The 27,011-nt window shown below is 43.4% G+C and overlaps 1 protein-coding gene across 1 annotated transcript in view; it reads right to left on the minus strand.

Annotated features, from left to right (window-relative positions):
* The window catches only part of ccdc88c (coiled-coil domain containing 88C), a 77,212-nt gene that overhangs the window by 38,577 nt on the left and 11,624 nt on the right, over positions 1–27,011 (minus strand). The window contains exons 4-10 of the mRNA XM_042330611.1: positions 10,345–10,414; positions 6,999–7,057; positions 4,237–4,320; positions 3,616–3,756; positions 3,275–3,471; positions 2,973–3,054; positions 2,445–2,603 (exon numbers count right to left, since the gene is read on the minus strand). Coding sequence (XP_042186545.1) covers positions 2,445–2,603; positions 2,973–3,054; positions 3,275–3,471; positions 3,616–3,756; positions 4,237–4,320; positions 6,999–7,057; positions 10,345–10,414 — 792 coding nt within the window. The remainder of the gene's footprint in view (positions 1–2,444; positions 2,604–2,972; positions 3,055–3,274; positions 3,472–3,615; positions 3,757–4,236; positions 4,321–6,998; positions 7,058–10,344; positions 10,415–27,011) is intronic.

A 27,011-nucleotide genomic window follows, 5' to 3' on the forward strand; every position in this document is an offset into this window, starting at 1 on the left:
CATGTTTGCAATGCTCACAACGCATGCTACACCTGTGAGAAACAAGTTTTGGTTTATTTCATTCCATTTACAAGTTTTGCCAATTTTTTAATCGCCTCGTTTGGAGCCCTCCTGTCAACGTTGAGCAAGTACGCACACCTGATTACGCATAGAATTAGGCATAGAAAGCATTTTTCTTCACCTCAAACAGCAAGTAAACAAAGTATTTTTATTATCCAATGAGAATGAGTTCCTCAAACTGTTTGAAACATTTTCCGGCTCTCTCCCTATCGATTACATCTTTCCCATTCATGCCGAATGGTTATGCTCAGATCCAGTGAAAACATAAAAACACCCAATTACTTCTTATTCCTTGCACAAATAGCCTACAACTGTCTGTCCTGAGCTCACTTGCGCAGGAAACTGAGGGCCCAGAATATTTGATACAATGTTGGATGTTTGCTAGCGTCGGGCCGGACACAGTCGATAGTTGATACAAGTTCATTGCAGACAGGCCATGATAGTCAATGTGATTTATATACATTTTTAAAATCGGGATATTTTCTACCTGCTTTTAGATTTGTATAATTTTAATTTTGATATAATTCAGATTAAACACATGACAATGATTGAGACTATTATAAATTAAATGAAACCGTTACACAAAAATGTGCATACGAAAATCATTTGTAGAAATGGTAAGAGTAAATTGGTACTCCAAATTGAAAAGGTTGCCGACCGCTAACGTACCCTATTACCAGTAACATTATTGAAGATTATTGATAAAAACATCCTAAAGATTGATTCTATACTTTGTTTGACATGTTTCTACGAACTGTAATATGACTTTTCGTCTGAACTTTCGCCTGGCCTTGCCCGCGCCTCGTGAGTTTGGATTGTGTACGCGAACAAAAAGGAGGTATTTGGACATAAATTATGGACTTTATCGAACAAAACAAACATTTATTGTGGAACTGGGATTCCTGGGAGTGCATTCTGATTGAAGATCATGAAAGGTAAGTGAATATTTATAATGCTATTTCTTACTTCTGTTGACTCCACAACATGGCGGATATCTGTATGCTTGTTTTGTTGTTGTCTGAGCGCTGTACTCAGATTATTGCATGCTGTGATTTTTCCGTAAAGTTATTTTGAAATCTGACACAGCGCTTGCATTAAGGAGAAGTGGATCTAAAATTCCATGCATAACAGTTGTATCTTTTATCAATGTTTATTATGAGTATTTCTGTAAATTGATGTGGCTCTCTGCAAAATCACAGGATGTTTTGGAACTACTGAACATAATACGCCAATGTAAACTGAGATTTTTGGATATAAATATGAACTTTATTGAACAAAACATACATGTATTGTGTAACATGAAGCCCTTTTAGTGTCATCTGATGAAGATCAAAGGTTAGTGATTCTTTTTATCTCCATTTCTGCTTTTTGTGGCTGTGTTTTTCTGTGACAAGGTACTGACCTAACAATCATTTGGTGTGCTTTCGTCGTAAAGCCTTTTTGAAATCGGACACTGTGGCTGGATTTACAACAAGTGTATCTTTAAAATGGTGTAAAATACTTTGTATGTTTGAAGAATTTTAATTATGGAATTTCTGTCAGTTTTAATTTGTCGCCCTGCAATTTCACTGACTTAATGATTTAATCAAACAGCATGCTTAAAGCATCAGACAAGTTCAGTAGATACAGTTGATTTTATTAAACACACATAGGGTGTGTCTATATGGAAAATACATGTTTACAATTTTTGACCAATTGATTGGTCGATGGAGATTTTAAGGACAGCCCTAAAACAGAGGGACATATACAGCGTGTTGAAGGGGATTGGCCTGAGACGCTGTGCAGGTTTTCTAATCATGATCACATAATGAGTAGTTATTTGGGAATCAAGGTGATTTGTAATTCCGTTCAGTCGGACTGCAATGTAGCGAATATATCCATAGATTTTTTAATCTCAGTTAGGAGACAGTGAAATATAAATGAGGCATAGATGGAGACAATAGGAAATATAATGATTCAAAGGCCTGCCACTAACAGCTGTGGAGCTCCCTTCCTGGACAAACTCAATTCTGCTGATCAGGAGGTGCCATTGTTCCCCTGTGACAGAGACAACAGGGGTTCTAGTCAATGAAGTGGAACTGATTTGACCCAGAGACATGAAAGACGTGCTGCTAAGGATTATGGGTCTTAATATGCACAACCAATATTAAATTTGTCTTGACAGATGAGATGAGGCTATACATGCGGATGTGTGTTGATAATGAGAAAAATAAATGCTGTCCCTACCTCACTTTCAAACAAAGGTGCGTGAACAGCGGAGCAAACAAAAGGTATTTTCCTTTTACATGTGTTGTTAATATACAGTATTGTATTTTATTCTAGCTTTCATGAAATTGATGTTGGTGAGTTTAAATCAATTAAATTCAATGCTCAGTGTATCTCACCTCGACTCGTGTCTTGTAGAAGTGGACGTCATGTAGCCTCTCCTTGCAGCGTGACAGCTCTGTGTCCAGTCTGTCCACCTTGGCTGCCTTCTCCCTCAGAGCATCCACCTCATCCCTGTAGGCACGCACCGACCGTGCCTCCGCCAGCACCTGCATGTTCTGCACAGGGCATAAAAGAACACTATGGATCTGGTCTGGAGGTTATAATTGCAGAAATTGTATACTGCCTCTGTTTGGTTGTTGCAAAGTAAAGGCACATGAATTATACAACAAACTAGATGTACTGGAGGTTACGGCAAAATAACAGATCTTTCCATTTCAGAATTTCCTAGTCTCATATGAATATCCAAAAATTGTAATGGCTTTGAGAATGTGACATCAGCTAAAACGTTCACTACTGTGAAACTTCTGAAGATGGAATTTCAAAACTTTTCTAACATGTCATTTGTGGTCAAGATTTGGAGGAAACTGAGAAACAGGGAGAGAAAGTGTGTGTGGGGGGGAGTCTAAATGAAAGGAAATCCACACCTCTTGCTTGAGTTTCTGCATCTCTAGGTCCAGCCTCTCCACCTCATGTTTGGTATCCATCAGATGCTCAGTCTTCTCCTCCCTGGGAGAGGGACAGCACACATTAGGTTGGCAAATACATTTATTCAGACATATATACATTTTTGTAATCATGTTAAGTGCAGTTTATTTAGAGTCAATATATTTTCTGAGGGCTTGCAGTGTTTCTGAAGTTAACATCTTAGGGAATATTTGTCTTAATAAAATGTACTAAATGCTAAAATGTTACCCCCAACTCTAACCTCTCCCCTATTCTGACTCACAGTTCCTGCCGTGAGCGTCTCAGTTTGGCTTTAGTGTCAGCCAGCTCCACAGCCAGGTGCTGCCGGTCCTCTTTGGACAGCAGTGAGACGGGTCCGTCCAGGCCCAACACATTCCTCTCAGGACAGGGGTAACCCATGTGATTGGAGGGCTGCTGGGACTGGAGGTAGTCCTTCTCCTGGGTCAGCTCCACAATCACCTGGAGGATGGTGGAGAATAATTCTGTCAGTCTATTGACTGTGTATAGAAAGGGCACAAATCAAGTCTGAATGACAGTACATTTATTGTGGGTAATACAGTTGATTTGGACGCGTTTCAGACTTGTTCCGTCTTAGATGCCAACCTCTGCACATTCATCTCGTTCATCTATGAGTTTGCGGAGGTGCAGGGCCATGTTACGAGACAGGGGGTTGAGCTCCTCAGGGGGCATGTCTGGCAGCTCCAGCCACTGCATGTCCAACACATTCTCCTGGTTATGGGTCACCTGAAGGGGTAGACAGACAATATAACAAATGTAAACAGGAATGCCATAAGTTCTACATTGAAACCCAATACATGTGTAGTAACAGTGCCCCCTCCCTTGTATTTCTGTGTCTGTGAAGCAAAAAAATAACAATATTGTCAAAAGAAATATATTACTGTAGGCCTGGGAATAAGACTTTAATGTGGTAAAATATTCTCAATAAACAAATTGACAGACACGCATGAACATGATCGCCTAAATGTCAATGGAAATGCCATGCTGTTAAAGTGTAGGCCTAGGAGTAAAACCTGAATGTCTTTACATCATTAGATTTATTTGACAGGGACAGTGCACATCAATCAAGGTTTCTGTAAATGTGCCAGATTTAGCCAGATGCGTACCTGAAGATAACATGAGAAAAAAAATTCACTACAAAAAAAGGAAGGGCTGATGTGCATGAACATGTGTGCCTGCTTTGACGTGAACACCTGCACTACTCACCTCTTGAATGTGGGAGACGATGGCTGCCTGCTTCTCGATGTCGAGCAGTTTGATTTTCTCAATGATCTCCTCTTTCCTCTCACACTGCAGAGGAAGTAACAATGGCAGGCATTTCTATTAGATACCTATAGGTCGCGACTATAAACTAAAATCAGGTTCACATTCTCTATTGAACACAAAGGACTGGGTGTTTGAATGGTCATAAATATGAATAAGCCATTTGAAAAGAATGTTCTAAATCTTATAGAAATACAGTTAAGGGTAATGGAGGACTTGAGGAAGCACAGACTTGAGTAATTACCATTCAAAGGGGAGAAAACAAGAGGTATAGATGATGCATCAACTTTGAAAATGTATTACATCTATTTTTCTTTTTTTAGGTATCGGAAAAATAACTGAGGAAAAGTCAACAACTATTCAACACTTCATCTCTATCCTGCTTTTTCCCCAGGAACAAGAAAAACCAGGGCAGTGTAACAAAGAGAGAAAAAAAGGAGGGGGAGAGGCCAGGTGATTGGAGGGAATGAAAACAATAGTGTACAGAGCTGAAGCTAGAGAGATAGAGCCAAGGGAATGGAACAGTACAGCCTCTGGTATAGGTACAGGTGGGTGGGCCCTGCACTATTTAACCCTCTCTCTCTATGAGCCTCTTACATGCTCTGTTATACTGATGCTACATTGGACATGTTGACTTTAATTTCTCTTTTGATCTCAACTTTTGAGGGCCATTTTGAATTGATTTCTAAAATGCTGTTAAGATAACAGGCCATTGCTGTTGCACTAATGTTTAATGTTATCTGTTTCAGTTAATACAGGGATGCGTTCTAACATGTAAAGTTATGCCAATGCAGCTTTACTTCCTGGTGTGATCAGGTGCAAGGTGGGGCGCCAGGTAGACTAGCAGTTAGAGCGCTGGGCCAACCGAAATGTAGCTGGTTCAAATACCTGAGTCAACAACGTGAAAAGAAATATAGGCACTTAACCCTAATTTGCCTGATGGGGCACCATACTACAATGGCTGACCCTGTAAAACAGCACATTTCACATCTGGTATATGTGACAAAACGTATACATTTATACACATTCAGTACCAGTCAAAAGTTTGGACACCTGCTCATTCCAGGGTTTCTTTATTTTTACTATTTTCTACATTGTAGAATAATAGTGAAGACATCAAAACTATGAAATAACACATGGAATCATGTAGTAACCAAAAAAAAGTGTTCAGCAAATCAAAATTTATTTGAAATTTGAAATTCTTCAAAGTAGCCACCCTTTGCACACTCTCAACCAGCTTCATGGTGTAGTTACCTGGAATGCATTTCAATTAACAGGTGTGCAGTGTTAAAAGTTAAATTGTGGATTTTCTTTCTTAATGCGTTTGAGACAATGAGTTCTGTTGTGACAAGATAGAGCTATCTTCTCTACACTACCTCTATTTGGTAAAAGACCAAGTCCATATTATGGAAGGAACAGCACAAAAAAAGCAAAGAGAAACAACAGTCCATCATTACTTTAAGACATTAAGGTCAGTCAATCTGGAACATTTCAAGAACTTTGACAGTTTCTTCAAGTGCATTTGCAAAAATCATCAAGCGCTATTATGAAACTGGCTCTCATGAGGACCACCACAGGAAAGAAAGACCCAGAGTTACCTCTGCTGCAGAGGATAAGTTCATTAGAGTTACCAGCCTCAGAAATTGTAGCCCAAATAAATGCATCAGAGTTCAAGTAACAGACACAATTCAACATCAACTGTTCAGATGAGACTGCGTGATTCAGGCCTTCATGGTCAAATTGCTGCAAAGAAAACACTAAAAAGGACACCAATAAGAAGAGACTTGCTTGGGCCAAGAAACACAGACCGGTGGAAATATGTCCTTTGGTCTGAAGCATGGAGGAAGGGGTGTGATGGTTCTTTGGTGTTGACACTGATTTATTTAGAATTCAAGGCACACTTAACCAGCATGGCTACCACAGCATTCTGCAGATATACGCCATCCCATCTGGTTTGCGCTCAGTGGGACTATAATTTATTTTCCAACAGAACAATGACCCAAAACACATCTCCAAGTTATGTAAGGGCAATTTGACCAAAAAGGAGAGTGATGAGTGGTGCATCAGATGACCTGGCCACAAACCCCCGACCTCAACCCAAATGAGATGGTTTGGGATGAGTTAGACCGCAGAGTGAAGGAAAATCAGCCAACAAGTGCTCAGCATACGTGAGAATTCCTTCAAGACCATTATAAAAGCATTCCTCATGAAGCTGGTTGAGAGAATACCAAGAGTGTGCAAAGCGGTCATCGTGGCAAAAGGTGGCTACTTTGAAAAATCTCAAATATATTTTGATTTGTTTAACACTTTTTTGGTTACAACAATGATTCCATATGTGTAGTTTTGATGTCTTCACTATTATTCTACAATGTAGAAAATAGTAAAAATGAAGAAAAACCCTTGAATGAGTAGTTGTGTCCAAACTTTTGACTGGTACTGAACACACACAATATGTATAAAGTTTGCCAAAGCCGATAGTTTACAGTATAATAAAAGGATATGACTGACTGCTTCTACACCGACTCAGTCTTCAAATGGGAATCTAATTCTAAAGGCGGCCTACCTGATTGGCTCAATTAAAAAGGTTTGTTAATGTTTTGTAATTTTAACTTTATTCATTCAGATTATCATTGAGATCAAATCAATTTTGCAAGAAAGAAAATCTGTTTAAAATCTGTTTAATATGTTAGAAAAGACTATGTTACCTGTACAGCACAGCCTAGGATCAACAGCAGCAGTCTCTTCACCTCCTCCATGCCCTTGCCTGTTGAAGATGAAAGATGAAGATATAACGGATTAAAACACCTTCCTTATAGCCAATTGATTTTGAGCTCAGATTCGATTTTGGTTTAAATCCCACAACTCTGCAGGGCAGTCACTATCTGACACACTCTGATAGATTTAAAATTAACTCTTTCCCTAACCTTAGTGGCACCCCAGACTAATTTATCTAATTTAACACTACGATGGAGCCGGGGGGGAGATGGCTGGCGTTTTACGATCCCCTCATCAAATGCTATTGTGTGCGTTTTTTCACGTTATTTGTAACTTATTTTGTACAATATCGTATGACCGAAAATAGCTTCTAGAAAACAAGACAGCGATTACTCACCCCGTACTGGAGGAATACTTTTTCTTTAATGAGTTGGACGGAAAGGATTTTTATTTAAAAAAATTAAATTTAAAAAAATTAAAATTAAAAAAATTAAAATTAAAACTCTAGACCACCTTTACTCCACACACAGAGACTCATGCAAAGCTCTCCCTCGCCCTCCATTTGGCAAATCTGACCACAATTATATCCTCCCGATTCCTGCTTACAAGCAAAAACTAAAGCAAGAAGCACCAGCAACTCAGTCAATAAGAAAGTGGTCAGATGAAGCAGATGACAGAACTGTTTTGCTAGCACAGACTGGAAAATGTTCCGGGATTCTTCTGATGGCATTGAGAAGTACACCACATCAGTCACTGACTTCATCAATAAGTGCAAAGATGATGTCACCGTATGTACAAACCCCAACCAGATGGATTACCAGGACGTGTGCTCCGAGCATGCGCTGACCAACTGGCAAATGTCTTCACTGACATTTTCAACCTGTCCCTGACGGAGTCTGTAATACCAACATGTTTCTTGTGCGACCAAGGAGGCCTACAAACCTGACTCAGTTACACCAGCTCTGTCAGGAGGAATGGGCCAAAATTCACCCAACTTCTTGTGGGAAGCTTGTGGAAGGCTACCCAAAACAATTGACCCAAGTTAAATACTTTAAAGGCAATCCTACCAAATACTAATTGAGTGCATGTAAACTTCTGACCCACTGGGAATGTGAAGAAAGAAATAAAAGCTGAAATACATCACTCCACTATTATTCTGACATTTCACATTCTTAAAATAAAGTAGTGATCCTATCTGACCTAAGACTGGGATTTTTTACAAGGATTAAATGTCAGCATTTTGAAAAACTGAGTTTAAATATATTTGGCTACGGTGTATGTAAACTTCCGACTTAAACTGTATTTTTCCCTTACACCATAGGTTTATATACTTTGACGTGAAGCGGTCAAATTTGCACTGTCTTCAATATTTAATCCTACAAAATGTCCATTAACTCAGTGTTGTGGCCTCGATGCCATATTGTTTCTGGGCTAAAAGTACATTTGGCCACCTCTGTGCGCAGAGTTTCGTTTGAAGTCTTTTCTGTTTACGAGAAACAGCCATGTCCATTTGGTGAGGAAATGGCCATTTGCCATATACAGCCAGCTGGTGGAATTTTCCAGAAGGGCAGAATTATTATTTTTTCTTACAATTTGATATTGCTGAAACCAATTGTCCAGGAAACTTATTTTATTTTTTACTTCCCGGAACACCGGGCCCAGGGGGACGACCTGAGGCCTTCGGCCTATTTTAATAACTCGCAGACGTCCAGTAAGGGACCGTCCATTTGCAATATGAAGGTCCTCATCAATCATAAGGGAAATGACACACGCGTCATCCCAATAAATGTTAACCTGCCAGGCAGGCAGCAAATCCCAAGTGACAGTTGTGGACCTCTCCCATCCCCCCAGTTCTTACACCAGTAGGCTGTAAGATCTCTCCCATCACTGATGGTTAGGAGCCATCAGTTAGTGGGTCAATCATTAAAATCTTCCACAGCTCAGGATTAGGTTTGGGTGTTTTTGTGGATGTAGCAAGCCCTTCCTTTTTAAAAGACTCATATGATTGTAAAAAAAACTATTTACCATGTCGTTTTGTGCAGGGTTTGTCTGGGATCAGCTGTGTGTGTGTGTGTGTGTGTGTCTCCCCTTGGGCCTGGAAGTGACTTCAAAAAAGCTTGATCAACACTCTGGGGAAAGGGCAACACTGTTGCCATGGAGACCCTGTCTGCGACCCAGCTCTGCCCTTATTCCATTGAGACCAACTAAAAAGACAAAAGAGGTACACAGGGCAGGCAGTGGTGTAACCCTGAGAGGAGCTTTTCACTGTTTCTAATCTACACTTAACATAGCTTTTCCGTGACTTCCTAACTTCCTGAGGCCATTCCATACAAAGATGGTCCACATCAATCCACACAATAATATTAACACATACCCCATTAACCAATATTGAGATTCAGTTCACATACCAAGGCTGGCTTACAGCTAAAGCCTCCCAACAACTCCACCACTCAATGTTAGATCACTATTGTCCTTGATTGCTAAACACGTTTTCATACGGAACCAATCAAGAGGCCTAGATCTAGATAACTTTGCTCCCAGCAGGAAAAAAAAACAAACAAGCCACATGGGTCCTGATAAGTTATTTGTGTGTCTGACAGACAGTTGCAGGAACCAACATGCAAAACAAGCGTGCGAGCGGCATGGTAGTGGCCCAACCCATGAAAGGCCTAGCCACCGGGAGGAGAAGGAACAACAATGTCTGGCGGTGAAGCTGAACACTTCAAACATGACGTCATTATCCTGAAGATACTCTACTCTCACGCCAGCCGTTACAAAAGCCATAGAAATAACTGGTCTGGTGTTCCTTTTATTCATTCATGCATACAGTAGCGCACTGCAAGTACATGCATGAACTACATACAGTATGTGTATGAACTACATCTTGCGGACAGCAGGCCTCTATCTGACCTTTCCACACCACTATATAAGGTCTGACTGTCTCCATAGCCACATCTAGCCCTATCAGGTCAATCCTGGCGAGATTGTCGACACCAGACTATAGAGCCCACACACTCAGCACTCTCCATGACCTGATTAGCCTCCTACAGATAGAAGGGCTCCAACGGACTTTTCCTGCCTTTCCCACTTCCTGACTGACCCCAGTAAAAGGCCACAACATGTGCATCCTTTCCACCCCAACACGCCCTCATACAGTACAGTATCTGGACCGAGATTACAAGGGAATACTTAAAGGCATTTGTAAGCACTTATTGTGAGTGTGAACAAGAGATGGGGACACCTACCTTAAATATTGCACTAGCCAGCTGGATTTAGAGGCATAGCTACCTGAGGATTGTTGTGAGTTTGTGAACAAGAGAATGAGCACCACAGTACCTGAGAGGGGGTCCTTCGCAATGGTCAGCACATTAGGCAGGGTCATCAGGATGAGCTGCTGGAGACTGTCCTGAAAACACAGAGGAGAACATACCGGATTAAGTAAGAGCAGGACCAGAGGAAGGAAAACATTGCAGCAGAAGTCCTGTATTGACTTGTAACGCAGTGCAGGGGTTAACTAGGCTAACTAATAAAGCCACAGACTCCAGCTAGAACAGAACAGGAAGCTTCCACCGGCATGAATTTGAAGGGTGAAGTCACTAACAGAGCTTGAACAGGGAACCACAGCAAGGTGGGAAAGGGAAACGTATTAAACACAGACAGGAAATATTGATGGAAAGAAGGACCATTTTCAGTTTGTAGAGAACACGTTTGGGGAGGAGGGGAGTTCATACAGTAACCAATGCAGTGCCCAGCTGTAACAATCTCCTAGTGAGAAAGAATATGGGCAGGGTTGTAATAACACACAAAAACAAACACACAAAAAAAAAAAAAAAATACAGAACGGTACATGTTGGGAATCAGGAAGGAACACAATCGCATACATACATGTGCTTGCATATACGTACTGTTTGTTCTCTCATTTGTCACACTCACATGGGTAACAAATGAAATGCTTAATGTCGGTCTGTGTGAGAATGGACCAGAAGAACAATGGACACCTTGGTAACTATAACAAACACATCAGACACAGTAAACCAGACCCAACACGTCCAAATGACCTTAGCTCCTCGTTCAAACACACACCTACATAGAAAACATTACACCCACACAACTTGACACTGGTAGGTCACCTGTAATGATTATAGCTGTAAACCCCAGGCACGTGCTTCAAAACAACTCATTGTAGTAAAGTGAACAACTTGACTCTTGTTGGAGAATTTAACTAAAGTCTGCTTGAATTAAACAAGTCTTCAGGTAATACTGCAGGATATGTAAAAATGGAAAACTGAAAGATTAGGGTCAGGTTAGCCTCATTGTGAGAGAGAGTGCGAGAGAAAAAGAGTGAGAGCGATAGCAAGAGAGCATTGGCACAGAAGTTACTATGACATCTTTACTCCTTTTCCTTCCCATAGGAGGTTTCACTGGACTCTGGAGGCATTAGATTAGACCGGCCTGGGGGAGAATCAAAGGGCCTGCCGCCACTACAAGGGAGGGGCCTTCTGTATAGGGGGGCTGGATGGTGGTGGTGTGGGGTAATGACCACTTTCACTCTCCCTCCCTTATATTGCAGCAGACCCTTGGCAGAGGCCCCAGCCTAGCTACAGCTCTATTGTCAGGTAAAAACCGTTGGGCATTCTATTTGTTACCCATGTCATCCTGAGAAACCTTGAACACAAAAAACACCCCCCACTTCTCTGTTTCAAATGCACTGAACTAGAAAGTCAGAGCACAAGATCGGTTAAGAAACAGCAGAACAGAGCAGAGTCTAACTGCCTGCTGGGCTCCTCATCTTACACTAGCAGCAACTCAGTGAAAATGTCACCAGGTGTTGCTTGTCCTTAGTTCCCTTGGTAGTCCATAAATTCCATGGCGCAAATACATAACATAGATCCAGACATGAAACAATTGTTCTATTCCTTGATCAGCAAGATTTTTACATTATTTTAAAATTAAGTTATGCTCGGCCTGGCTTTGAGTTGCTGTGGTAGTTTGTTCCACTCAACCTTGCCAGTATATAAAAAAAGGTGATCTTACCAGATACTCTACAGATAGCCAGACTAGCTGTTTAAAATGCTCGACCTTCGATGAGTACGAGGAGGGAGTTAAGTACAGTTTCCACCAGCTTGTTTTGGCTGGTCTGTAGCTTATTTTTTAGCCATTTAGGGATGCTGGTGAACCATGATGTTCAGTATCACTTTGATTATGCGGGCACTAGCGCACCTGCCAGAGTCTTTAGGATGTCACCATCAAGATATTTTGAGGTTCGAGATAGAAATGCCAGTGTCACCAGTCAAGTACCCATTCAATTCACACCCAAGGTAGCTGACCGAGGCTTTTTGTGTAACCACCGAGTTGCCCACGCGGACACTAAAACCAGGAGACCTTCAAGCTTTTCTGTTTTTTCCAATATGCAGAGAAAGGTTTTCTGAAAGTCATTTACTGATATTGGATAACTCTGCACTAAGGATATTTTCCACTGAGGCTTTGTTCTTATGGGATACCAGTAGAGCAGAGTCATCTGCATACAAAATCAATTACGAGAGCAGGGTGATTTCATATCGTTAACGTGTGTATCTTCATGCTCCTTGACCTTAGTCCTGCATTCGACACGAATTCGAGCCAAACATTCTTTTGGGTGGGATTGGAAACCACATTTGATTTACGCAGACAAGTTCAGATCTGATCTCTCAGAAATATATCAGTTAGTCTCTGCGGATGATTCGGTGTTCCTCAAGGTTCCCTTCTCAGACCATTACTCTTCTTCATCTTACCGCTTGGTAATGTCATTCGGAAACACAACGTCAACATTCACTGCTATGCAGATGACACACAAGCAGTGCATTTTGATCAAACATGGTGAAGCCCCAAAATTGCCTACCCTGTGTTCCAGACATAAGGAAGTGGATGGCAGCAAATGTTTAAAAGTAAAACAAAACAGTGACGCTAGTTCTAGGTCCCGAGAAACAAAGACCTGCTGACAGACCTGACAATGAATCTCAATGGTTGTACAGTCATCTCTAATAAAACTGAAGGACTTGGGCATTACTCTGGACCCTGATCTCCCTTTTGACAAACAAAAAATATTTAAATCTTTAACATTTCAAAAATCTAACTTTAAAAAAAAAAGCTAATCCATTATTTTGTGACATCAAGATTAGATAACTGGCTACCCAGACAAGGCACTCAAACTTCAGGTAGTGCTCAATATGGCTGCTAGAATCTTGACTAGAACCCCAAAATGTTATCATATTACTCCAGCGCTAGCCACTACACTGGCTTCCTGTTAACAAGGCTAGGGCTGATTAAGGTTTTAAATTTAAAAGTATAAATTATGGACTTGCTCCTACCCATCTCACCAATTTGGTTCTGCAGTACATAGCTACACGTACGTTACGGTCACAAGACACAGGCCTCGTTATTGTTCCTAGAATTTCTAAGCAAACAGCTGGAGGCAGAGATTTTGACTAGAGGTACATTTTTATGGAATGGTCTGCCGATCCACGTGAGAGACGCAGACTCAGTCTCAACCTTTAAGTCTTTACTGAAGACATCTCTTCAGTAGGTCCTATGTTTGAGTGTAGTCTGGCCCAGGGGTGTGAAGGTGAATGGCAAGGCACTGGAGTGACGAACCACCTTTGCCGTCTCTGCCTGGCCAGCTCCCCTCTCCCTACTGGGATTCTCTGCCTCTGACCCTATTACGGGGGCTCAGACATTGGCCTGCCTTTCCTGTCCTCAGGCTCATGTAGTGGGGGAGATCTACGTGGGCTATACTCAGCCTCATCTCAGGGTAGTAAGTTAGTGGTCTGTTGATATCCCTTTAGTGGTGTGGAGAAAGTGATTTGGCAAAGTAGTTGGGTTTTTATCTTGCCTGGTTGGCCCTGTCCGGGGCTAACATTGGGAAGGGCCACAGTGTTCCCCGATCTCCAGTATCTATGCTGCAATAGTCTATATGCCAGGGGGCTAGAATCAGTCTGTCATATCTGGTGCAATTCTCATGTCTTGTCTGTCCTGTGTAATCTTAGATACTTTCCCTCTCCCCCCTCCCGGAGGATCTGAGCCCTAGGACCATGCCTCAGAACAACATGGCCTGATGACTCCTGGCTGTTCCTGTCCCCAGTCCATCTGGTTGTGCTGCTGATCCAGTTTCTGCTGTTTTGCCTGCAGCTATGGAACCCTGAACTGTTCACCGATCGTGCTACCTTGTCATGCTGCTGATCCAGTTTCCGCGGTTTTGCCTGCAGCTATGGAACCCTAACCTGTTCATCAGTCGTGCTACTTTCTCGTGCTGCTGATCCAGTTTCTGGTGTTTTGCCTGCGGCTATGGAACACTAACCTGTTCACAGGTCGTGCCATCTTGTCCAGGACCTGCTGTTCTGACCCCCTCACTTGCACTCTCTCTCTCGCACCTCCCCTAATAAAGTATGTTAAAAACAATAGATGCGTCAGTGGAGTGGGACTTTCTAAAACCGGACCAAGACAAAGAATATTAGTCTTGCTCTATTCATAAATGACTTTTTCCAGCACTTTAGACAGCACACTCAAAATAGACACATCTATAGTTTCCCTTGTTGGTGTTTCTGCCCTTCTTGTGGATAGGGATCACTCTAGCATGTTTCGTAACTGTGGGAACTCTACCTTGCTCAATAAAGATGTTGATTAAATAAGACTTTACTACCTCTGTTATTAACAGATGCTTGGGTTTGGGGGCAACATTAGTAAATAAGCATGGTGCATCTGGACTGGAGCCTCTTATGGCCATAAAAACACAAGACTGTCTGACTAGAGGGCCCCATATGGCTGTTATTCTGTTACACCTCATCAATATTCAAACACAGGCTTACGTTCTATCCGTCACACACCCTCAGGCCTTTTTAGAAAACCTCTTAATTGAATGGCTACTTAAAATAGATCCATTTAGGGAAGCAACACCATTAAACAATGCCCCATTACAAGATTAGTATAATATGGCTAGCACTGGGGCTTTGAAGAGGTGTTACAGGGTGTTACAGGCTCAAGCCATCATGTTTCAGCAGGCAGGTGATCATCGAGAGGAACCTGAGGGAGAACGGCAGCTCTGAGACCGGCTGCCTACCGGTTTACCCTCTGGAGGATGGGCCAGTGAACACTAACAGTAGCTGCAGGTGTTGGCTATGATGCATAGCTAAATAGAGTTCCCTAGCTATCTCTGTCTACGACCCAAATGGCACCATATTCCCTTTATAGTGCACTACTTTTGACCAGGCTCTGGTCAAATGTAGCACACTATAAAGAGAATAGGGTCATTTAGAAAGTATATTCTCTTTGCCTGGTCAACTCCTGCTGTCAGCTAGTCCAAATCATCTCAATCAGCATAAGAGAAACCAAACCAGTGTAAATTAAACATGACAACAGCCAGGCAGATGGTGCCTTCAAGGCTCTAACTAAACCTTATTGATGGAGATATTTGCCTTGTTTTTCCAGTACTGGGTCATAATCATTAGGCACAAATAAAAAAAAGTGTATAAATGAAATGACAAATAGGGAGAGGGGGACTACCTGGACTTATATTTTCAGGTTTACCGCTTAAAAAAGTGATGGAGATGCTATGGTAGGCCCAAATGAACACAAAGCTGGTTTATCAGCCATGTTAGTGGAAAACAGGCTGGGACACTAACAAAAAGGTCTGGTTTACATTATTGATAAGTGCAGATCGATTTCAGCCTGCGGGAACAGGTGAGGTCATGTTCAGGTACTGGAGTCAAATCTCTCCTCTCCTACCCTCTCTCCATTACCCACCCAACAATGATAACTCCTTCAGTACAATAACGAAAATAGTTTTTGGCTGACCTCATCCCTTCGTGTGCGCAGGTGTGTATTGTGCAATAGGTAGACGTGTCCCTTGACAACAGCCCTCTCCTCCACTGTAAAATCTACCTTTGTTTAAACAGGGAAGTGGGGAGGAGAAAGAAAAGGACTTCATGATCATCATCTACAGCTCAGTAACATTATGGAACCATCATTGGGAGGAATGGCTTTGAAGATATGTTGGGAGGGTCAAAGAAAGATCAACGGCCAGAAATGTTGGGTAAAAATATATATATATTAAAATTAAAATCAATGCCTAGGCCCCATTTCCTGTTCCTCTGTTGCTATGCAGAACAATACAGAGCTCTGCAATCTAGGATATCCATAGGCCACGTGTTTTTGTTTGTTTTTCTGGACCTTTGGCTTGATGGTGCTTCTACACTTGCATTGCTTGCTGTTTAGGGTTTTAGGCTGGGTTTCTGTACAGCACTTTGAGATATCAGCTGATGTAAGAAGGGCTTTATACATAAATGAGATGGTTAATTGGAGACCGATTAGCCTGTTCACATAAAGCTGATGAAGGAGCTGTAAACCAAGTGTTTCAAATTCTACATGTACGTCATTAGGAGTGAGACGAGTCAGCAAGTGAAAGCAAGCACAAGTGAAAGGTTGAGACAAAAGCAGAGGAGAGCTTCAGCCTCCTCTCCTCCTCCCCAACCAACCAAGATCAAGGAGACAGCAGAGGCAGGCTAGGTAGCTCCGCACCAGTGCTGGGCTCGACACAGTAACGTCAGTCAGAGAATGTTCCCCCAGGCCTCGCTCTCTCCTAATCACAAAGACTCTCCCCCTCAGCACAGACAGCCCATGAGAACAGCAGGACTACTGCATCCATCCACTTTGCCAGGGCTGCTTCAAAGCACCACATACAGTTGAAGTCGGAAGTTTACATACACCTTAGCTGAATACATTTTAACCCAGTTTTTCACAATTCCTGACATTAAATCCTAGTAAACATTCCCTGTCTTAGGATCACCACTATTTTAAGAATGTGAAATTTCAGAATAATAGTGTGCTTTTATTTCTTTCATCACATTCCCAGTGGGTAAGAAGTTTACATACACTCAATTAGTATTTGGTAGTATTGCCTTTAAAATTGTTTAACTTGGGCCAAATGTTTAGGGTAGCCTTCCACAAGCTTCCCACAAGAAGTTGGGTGAATGTTGGCCCATGTTTGTAGGCCTTCTTTGCTCGCACACGATTTTTCAGTTCTGCCAGCACATTTTCTATAGGATTGAGGTCAGGGCTTTGTGATGGCCACTCCAATTCCTAGACTTTGTTGTCCTTCAGCCACAACGTTGGTAGTATGCTTAGGGCATTGTCCATTTGGAAGAACAATTTACGAACAAGCTTTAGCTTCCTGGCGGATGTCTTGAGATGTTGCTTCAATATATCCACATCATTTTCCTTCCTCATGATGCCATCTATTTTGGGAAGTACACCAGTCTCTCTTGCAGCAAAGCACCCCACAACATGATGCTGCCACCCCCGTGCTTCACGGTTGAGATGGTGTTCTTCGGCTTGCAAGCCTCCCCATTTTACCTCCAAATATAACGATGGTCACTATGGCCAAACAGTTCTATTTTTGTTTTAATCAGACGACATTTCTCCAAAAAGTATGATCTTTGTCCCCATGTGCAGTTGCAAACCGTAGCCGTTTTTAATGGCGGTTTTGGAGCAGTGGCTTCTTCCTTGCTGAGCGGCCTTTCAGGTTATGTCGATATAGGACTCTTTTTATTGTGGATATAGATACTTTGTATCAGTTTCCTCCAGCATCGTCACATGGTCCTTTGTTGCGGTTCTGGGATTGATTTGCACTTTTCACACCAAAGTACATCTCTAGGAGACAGAACGTATCTCCTTCCTGAGCAGAATGATGGCTAAGTGGTACCATGGTGTTTATACTTACGTACTACTGTTTGTACAGATGAACATGGTACCTTCAGGCGTTTGGAAATTGCTCCCAAGGATGAACCAGACTTGTGGAGGTCTACATTTGTTTTTTTCCTGAGGTCTTGGCTGATGTCTTTTGATTTTCCCATGATGTCAAGCAAAGAGGCACGGAGTTTGAAGATAGGCCTTGAAATACATTCACAGGTACACCTCCAGTTGACATTGAGACATTTAGGTATAGCACTTAAAATAAAGAAATCCCCTTCCCCCATTCTACTCCAATGTACTGTATTTTAGTTGTACACCGTAAACAATGCATTGTATTTTATTTGTACACTGTAAACAATGCATTGTATTTTATTTGTACACTGTAAACAATGGGCTGTATAGACAGAGCTCCATGACCAGGTTACTATAAGAGGAAGGGACCACACCCAAAACAGTTTTCCTGAGGAGAAGACGACACTAGTCTATAAACAGTGCTGCTGCTGCGTTAAGGAAGCCCTACAGTAAGTATGAAGCTCTTGTACTATGGTGAGGCCGCACAAGCACATTATAAACTCAGCAAAAAAATAAACATCCTCTAACTGTCAACTGCATTTATTTTCAGCAAACTTAACATGTGTAAATATTTGTATGAACATAAGATTCAACAGACAAACTGAACAAATTCCACAGGCATGTGACTAACAGAAATTGAATAATGTGTCCCTGAACATTAGGGGGGAGGTCAAAAGTAACAGTCAGTATCTGGCCCTAGCCCTCACCCTCCGATCCAACAGGTCCCAGACGTGCTCAATGGGATTGAGATCCGGGCTCGTCGCTGGCCATGGCAGAAAACACGCACAGAACGAGCAGTATGGCTGGTGGCATTGCCATGCTGGAAGGTCATGTCAGGATGAGCCTGCAGGAAGGGTACCACATGAGGGAGGTGGTCTTCCCTGTAACGCACAGCGTTGAGATTGCCTGCAATGACAATAAGCTCAGTCCGATGATGCTGTGACACACCACCCCAGACCATGACAGCCCATCTCCAAATCGATCTCGCTCCAGTGTACAGGCCTCCGTGTAACGCTCGTTTCTTTGATGATAAACGCGACTGACCATCACCCCTGGTGAGACAAAACCGCAACTCGTCAGTGAAGAGCACTTTTTGCCAGTCCTGTCTGGTCCAGCAAAGGTGGGTTTGTGAACATATGTGACGTTGTTGCCGGTGATGTCTGGTGAGGATCTGCCTTACAACAGGCTTACAAGCCCTCAGTCCAGACTCTCTCAGCCTATTGCGGACAGTCTGAGCACTGATGGTGGGATTGTGCATTCCTGGGCTAACTCGGGCAGTTGTTGTTGCCATCCTGTACCTGTCCCACAGGTGATGTTCGGATGTACCGATCCTGTGCAGGTATTACGTGGTCTGCCACAGCGAGGATGATCAGCTGTCCGTCCTGTCTTGCCGTCTTAAGCGTCTCACAGTACGGACATTGCAATTTATTGCCCAGGCCACATCTGCAGTCCTCATGACTCCTTGCAGCATGCCTAAAGCACATTCACGCAGATGAGCATGGACCCTGGGCATCTTTCTTTTGGCATTTTTCCAGTCAGTTGAAAGGCCTCTTTAGTGTCCTAAGTTTTCATAACTGTGACCTTAATTGCCTACCGGCTAATCTGTTAGTGTCTTAACGACCGTTCCACAGGTGCATGTTCATTAATTGTTTATGATTCATTGAAAAGGCATGGGAAACCGTATTTAAACACTTTACAGTGAAGATATTTGGATTTTTACAAATTATCTTTGATACAGGGCCTGAAAAAGGGTTGTTTCTTTTAGGTGTATGCTAGCAGCTAACTGGTAATGTTGTGCACCAGAACTCTGCAATAGTCTAGGGACAGAATCAACTAGCCGGAGACCCTCGAGGGTGTCACAACTAGGAATAGTCTGGTAGTGTGACAAACCAACACCCTGCACCCAACTGCTGCCACCTGGCACCATACCTACCTAAACTAAGCAAAATAACTGAAGATATTACCAGGCGGCACCGGAAACAGATTAGGACGTGCTTCCGTCACAGGGTACAGACTGGCTATCTTGGTTGGTTTTGTCACATTACAGTGAATGAAAAATGCTTATTTTTTGAAGGTCCAGGTCCTTCAATATCATTCAGATGTACTTTTAAAGGATGTGTAATAGTGTACAAAAAAGGTGCAGTAATGTGTATACCATTTCCATACCAAAGAAAGAATGCTATGTCAATATTTTTTTTCCATCTCAAATTTGGTTGAGTGTATGTGCAGTAAAAATCCCAGAGAGTGGATCAATAGCAATTGTTGAATATTACAGCCTGGTGAGTGAGAATTTCATCATGTACCAGCAACCCATTTAAAAAGTGCACACCCTATGCCCCCCTTGGTCTCACCACTGACCCAGGCTATGATCAATAACACAGCTAAGCACACTCCTGTGTGTGTGTGTGTGTGTGTGTGTGTGTGTGTGTGTGTGTGTGTGTACACACATGAGAGAGAAACAACTTGTCAATTAAATTCCCACAATGTACGCAGCCCATCTCCCTTGCTAATTGACCCCCTGCACCATATTCCCTGTGGGGGAAGACAGCCTTCCTCACAGCACTGACTACACATCTGTAAGCACTCATATCTATACATTTTAACATTGTCATTCTGTGAATGCTTCTGAAATAATACAGAAAGCTTCTCTCTGCACTGATGATTGCATCAGCCGAGCTTCAGTGGCGGCAATCAGAGCTTCAGAATTCTAATCACAGGGTGGTGAATTATTTCTCACCTGGGCGTCACGTCTACAGTTAAGTCACTAACCACAGAGTATCACATACCCTTTGTAAAACCATACAGGCGGAGAGATGGGAAATAACTGTCTGTGCAGATACAAATATACTGTACAGAAAACAGACGACAGAGTGATTCGTTGAAAAGATAATGGGGCTAAAATAAGAAGGAACAGAGCTGGTATAGAACTTATTCAACACTGGATGAAAGAAACACTCAAACTTGACAGAGTGAGTAAATAGGGTACCTAGTCTTCCCAGCCTCCCAGACACATGACAGCAACAAACACTAGGCTGACTGGGAGGTTCGCCGCTGTTCACATTTCAGACTTTTCTCTGTAACAAATGAATGAGAAATCATTCATAAACAAAAATATTATTTTGGGCTGTCTGCCATATTTCATAGCCCAGACTGCATTAAGGCTTCTTGCCAAAAGACCTGGGACAAGGACACCCCAGTTGAAAAGAAAGACACACAAAGAATAAGACTGAAGAAATGTCCGAGACCCCACACTTGATAAATCCCACTGTGTGCGTCTCTCCCTCTCAGAGCCAATACACCCACCTACTAACTCCTCATTCAGTGTGAATGCAACAGCAGGCTGGAAAGAGGCATTCCTGCCACCATGATAACCCTGCCCCCCACTCCTGCTCTCCTTTATTGACAGAGTACAATGACACCTCCCCTGAACTCCCCTACCCCCTCCCCCAGCGTCCATTGAGGGGACGCAGTCTTGTGGAACCCTCCCCAGCTGTTCCATTCTCCTCTGCTGAGTGTGCTGTGAGGTCTGAGGGCCAGAGCTGGTTGACATGATCCTGTCCCTATGAGTGGAGAGTTGTAGAGGTCTGGATGTCGGTGTGATAAGGCATGGGTTGACCGGGATGGGATGACTTGATGACCAAGCCCCTATGGGGTACAAGCAGGGCTGGAGCTGATGATAGTCTAGTGCCTTTACAGAGTACAGTACACCCGTCTCTACAGCCTAGGGCAACCTGGCTGCTGGCAACCAGTCAGTGCCTGCATCGTTGCTTCTATAGCCCAGTGGCAGCAGACCCCTGAAGCTATGAACAGAGGAAGCCAAGTCACCCATCCATGGGGTGTATGATCCTGATTTTGTTGCTCTAATGTTTGGGCCCAGTGCCACAGAGGACAGGTTGGCAGCAAATGTTGTGTTAAAGTAAAACAGATGACTATGTTTGTTAACTGTATTTTGATAGGCATGGCAGAAATGGCCCATATGGCAATTAAATGCAGACAGACATTGCCCACATGCTTTTCAGCCGAAACAGTTCGTGCATATATTATGACGTCATTTTGTGACATTTTGGACTTTGGTAAGGGTTTTCTCAGCTCTTCGGGCAAACAACATTTTTTCTTAAGGCAAGCCGAAATCAGTAGCCAAAGTTCACACCCCTTCATCGGTGATTGGTCAGCAGTAGGGATTCTTCGACTCATTATCATGCACATTCTTTGGAGAAATACTGCATCAAACATCTTAGATAAACTGCGCAACTAAGATCTCCGACAAAACATCAAAATTAATGACAGAACTCGAGTTCAGATACTTTATCAAAGTAGTCTCAATGTATGATCCCAGATAGACTAAACTTTTTTTCTTGCTTTGAGGACAATACAGTGCCACTGACACGGCCCGCTACCAAAACCTGCGGGCTCTCCTTCATTGCAGCCGACGTGAGTAAAACATTTAAACGTGTTAACCCTCGCAAGGCTGCAGGCCCAGACGGCATCCCCAGACGCGTCCTCAGAGCATGCGCAGACCAGCTGGCTGGTGTGTTTACGGACATATTCAATCAATCCTTATTCCAGTCTGCTGTTCCCACATGCTTCAAGAGGGCCACCATTGTTCCTGTTCCCAAGAAAGCTAAGGTAACTGAGCTAAACGACTACCGCCCTGTAGCACTCACTTCCGTCATCATGAAGTGCTTTGAGAGACTAGTCAAGGACCATATCACCTCCACCCTACCTGGCACCCTAGACCCACTCCAATTTGCTTACCATCCCACAGACGACGCAATCGCTACCACACTGCACACTGCCCTAACCCATCTGGACAAGAAGAATACCTACGTGAGAATGCTGTTCAACTACAGCTCAGCATTTAACACCATAGTACCCTCCAAACTCGTCATCAAGCTCGAGACCCTGGGTCTCGACCCCGCCCTGTGCAACTGGGTACTGGACTTCCTGACGGGCCGCCCCCAGGTGGTGAGGGTAGGTAAAAAAACATCTCCATCCCGCTGATCCTCAACACTGGGGACCCACAAGGGTGCGTTCTGAGCCCTCTCCTGTACTCCCTGTTCACCCACGACTGCGTGGTCATGCACGCCTCCAACTCAATCATCAAGTTCGCGGACGACACTACAGTGGTAGGCTTGATTACCAACAACGCTGAGACGGCCTACAGGGAGGAGGTGAGGGCCTTCGGTGTGTGGTGTCAGGAAAATAATCTCACACTCAAGGTCAACAAAACAAAGGAGATGATTGTGGACTTCAGGAAACAGCAGAGGGAGCACCCCCCTATCCACATCGACGGGACAGTAGTGGAGAGGGTAGTAAGTTACGTTCCTCGGCGTACACATCACAGACAAACTGAATTGGTCCACCCACACAGACAGCGTTGTGAAGGCGCAGCAGCGCCACTTCAACCTCAGGAGGCTGAAGAAATTCAGCTTGTCACCAAAAGCACTCAAAACTTCTACAGATGCACAATCGAGAGCATCCTGTCGGGCTGTATCACCGCCTGGTACGGCAACTGCTCCGCCCACAACCGTAAGGCTCTCCAGAGGGTAGTGAGGTCTGCACAACGCATCACCGGGGGCAAACTACCTGCTTTCCAGGACACCTACACCACCCGATGTCACAGGAAGGCCATAAAGATCATCATAGACATCAACCACCCGAGCCACTGCCCGTTCACCCCACTATCATCCAGAAGGCGAGGCCAGTACAGGTGCATCAAAGCAGGGTCAGAGAGACTGAAAAACAGCTTCTATCTCAAGGCCATCAGACTGTTAAACAGTCATCACTAACATTGAGTGGCTGCTGCCAACATACTGACTCAACTCCAGCCACTTTAATAATTGAAATTGATGTAAAAATGTATAACTAGCCACTTTAAACAATGCCACTTAATATAATGTTTACTTACCCTACATTACACATCATCTCATTTTGTTGGCACTCCAATGTCCCAGAAATATCACAAATGGTCCTTTTGTTTGATAAACTCCTTTTTATAGCCCCAAAGTGTCCATTTGGCGTATTTGAATCAGAAAAACACCGGTTCCAGCTCGCCCAACTTGACTACAAATTATCGAATAAGTTACCTGTAAACTTGGTCCAAACAACTTTCCTAATCCATCCTTAGGTATCCTAAAACCTTTTTTTTTTTTTTAATCGATACAATTTAAGACGGAATTCAATAGCTGATAAAAATCAATGTGGAGCGCATGACCTGGAGCGCGCACCAAACAAAAGAGTACACTTGGCTTGACACTCATTCTGAACAACCGTACTTCTTCATTTCTCAAAGGAGAAACATCAACCAATTTCTAAAGACTAGATGTGAACAGTGGAAGTCCACTATTGTGCTCTCTTCACGACTGTCTTGGTGTGTTTGGACCATTATTGGTCCTTAGCGATTTGGACACCGAGGAACGTGAAGCTCTCGACCCGCTCCACTACAGCACTGTTGATGTGAATGGCCCTCAGCTCATTTGTCTTGCCCACATTGAGGGAGATGTTGTCCTGGCACCACACTGCCAGGTCTAGTTGGTGATCAGGCCCAACAGTGTCGTGTCATCAGCAAAGTTGGTGTTGGAGTCGTGCGCAGCCACGTAGTCGTGGGTAAACAGGGAGTACAGGAGGGAACTAAGCACACATCCCTGAGGGGCCTCTGTGTTGAGGGTCAGCGTATACAATGGTCAGCCTTTCCTCTGCTCATAAGCCACTGAACCACAGGGCAACCACCACATACAGGTAAACGACATGCCAGCCAAAGGTCAGAATGGCCAAAACACTAGGACTGGGAATGGTGCTCCTCATCTAGGGCACAGGCATCAGAGAGAGTGTCAAATGTCAAGAGTTCAAAATTAAATAAGTCAGAAGCCTTGTTTTTGTTTCCCATTGCAGCGGTCTCGGGAGGGGGTTTCCTGCACTGGGGGGGGGGCATAACACAGTGCAGCCACACACATCCAGGCTTCAGAGGTAACAACAAAAGAGGAAAATACTTGAGGACAGGGAGAGTGAGAGCGAGCAAGAGTATGCTACGTAGGAAACAAGTGTGCTAGGTAGGAAAAGGACGAAAGGAGAGATGAGAGAACATAAAAGAAAGGACAATGGGAATGCCTGTGGCTCTTGTGCTGGTCTCTAGAGCTTTACAGCTGAATACCATAGCCAACAGTGAACATTGAAGAAACTGAACACCTCTGAGAAAAGAGGAGAGCCAGGAGGCCAAATCAGAGTACCCCAGCCTCAGCCGCAATGCCGTGCAAGAGACTCCACACTGCCCAAACTACAGACAGACCCAAGTCAAAAACCATCTGCTTAATGCCTTTGCAAGCTAGACTAGGCTGCATTCAAAAGATGTATGCCTGTGCCATATATAGGTCCAATTGCAGGGTGATGGGAGCATCACACATACACCAAACTACACGAAGCACAGGTTCTGGATTTAAGGTACTTGAGGCATAATACAGCAGGACCTGAGCGCTGACTGACAACACAGTTCTCCTGTAACACATCGGAGACTGAAGGAGTCATGTTACAGTGAGGTGGGGGTGGGGTGGAGTGCCCTGACTCTCCAGACAATAGCCGGGGTGAGGAGGAGGGAACCAAAAAATGTCACCACCCCCCATGTCCCCATTGTCCACGTTTTGGTGGGGCTCTTTATGGTGCAGCGCACAGAGATTGTTATTTGGGAGCTAATCTAATTTGGGGAGAGTATATAAGGGGGGAGTCGGGGGATGCAGACACAGATGATCCCTGTGAGTGAATAGGGGCCCTGCCTGCTGTCTCTGATCTACAGTGTGTAGTACTGTGTTTGGGGCTCAATGGGATGGATGCGAGTCATCATAATATCGTCACGTCCGTCTCCCATTCCTGGATGAAATTGGGGCACTGCCAGAACAGTCTGGGTGGCTTAAGCAAGCAAATATGAGACATGCTTTAGGTTTAGCTTGAAAACCAGGCTAAGCTGGTATATGTATTAAACCAGTATTAGATTTGGCAGTTATTGTTAATCCTGGTTGGGATGCCACCAGGAGTACCCCATCCCTTGTGACACGCAGAAATAGTCTCACCACATTCGTTCTACAAACACACACACACACAATGGCTGGTCTTTTCACTTGTAAACTGGTGTTTTAAACATATTATCAATCCTTAAGGTACAAAACTCAAATATTTTACAACAGCATAGGGTCCAGATGAAAGGAAAGAATACTTTTTGGTCCAGTTGCCAGGTTGTACTGTATAGTTGGGGGTTGGTGTGGGGGACTGTAACACTGCCTTCTAGGCCATGCTTTCTGTAAGCATGTCAGTTTTGAGCTGTGTTTAGCAAAGTTGTGAAACTGTTTTCAGTTTAACTCCATATCAAATTAATTTCCTGTGTGACGAACACACACACATGATTGGTGCCTTAGATTAGTTGTTCCCAAGCTGTGGGGTGCTCTATACTGCCCTCCTACAGCAACATCCTGCTGAGGATTGATCTAACTACAACTTCATTGCCTCAATGGCACACTATTCCCTACATAGTGTTTCTCTCAGATGGTGGCTCACACACACAACAGGCCAGTCTGCAACGCTCACCATATCTTATCTAGCCAGGCCTTCTGAGCATGTTTGTGTGATCATAACTTATTTTCAATGGTCAATTGTGTGATCATATCACATCGTCCAGCCCTTACTGTACTAACATGCGCACCCTGAGGGGGTAAACTGTTGGTAGGGAAGGAGGGAGAGACCTACAACCAGAGAGCTGCGTGATCATTCAATGGTAGCTAAAGGGTGTTTGGTTGGTTTGCTATGCAGTATGCGGATTGCCATGGATTAATCTAGATCAAACGTCAGGGCCAAAATTGAATCATGGTAAAGTACAAACCAATCTGTGCAATGGTTGATGGGAACCTGAGGTTAAATGTCAACGACATTGATCGATGTACATTAATATAAATGGTAATCCACATACTGCATAGCAAATCAACCAAACTATAGTAACGCATCAGAAGACAACCAAACAACAACACTACTGGCCTGTGGGCAGGAACAGAACACAACCATCCATCCAGCTTGACAAAGTGAGTTTACTCTTTAGCTAACTGCTTTCACACAGAGTTAAGGACAGAACACAACTGGGACTAATACGATCAGTCGTCTGAAACAAATGGAGAGGAGATTCATTACGAGCACACACACACAGACAGTGATATCTGTGTTAAACAAGAACT

This window comes from Oncorhynchus tshawytscha, linkage group LG11 (genome assembly GCF_018296145.1).
Source record: "Oncorhynchus tshawytscha isolate Ot180627B linkage group LG11, Otsh_v2.0, whole genome shotgun sequence".
NCBI lineage: Eukaryota > Metazoa > Chordata > Actinopteri > Salmoniformes > Salmonidae > Oncorhynchus > Oncorhynchus tshawytscha.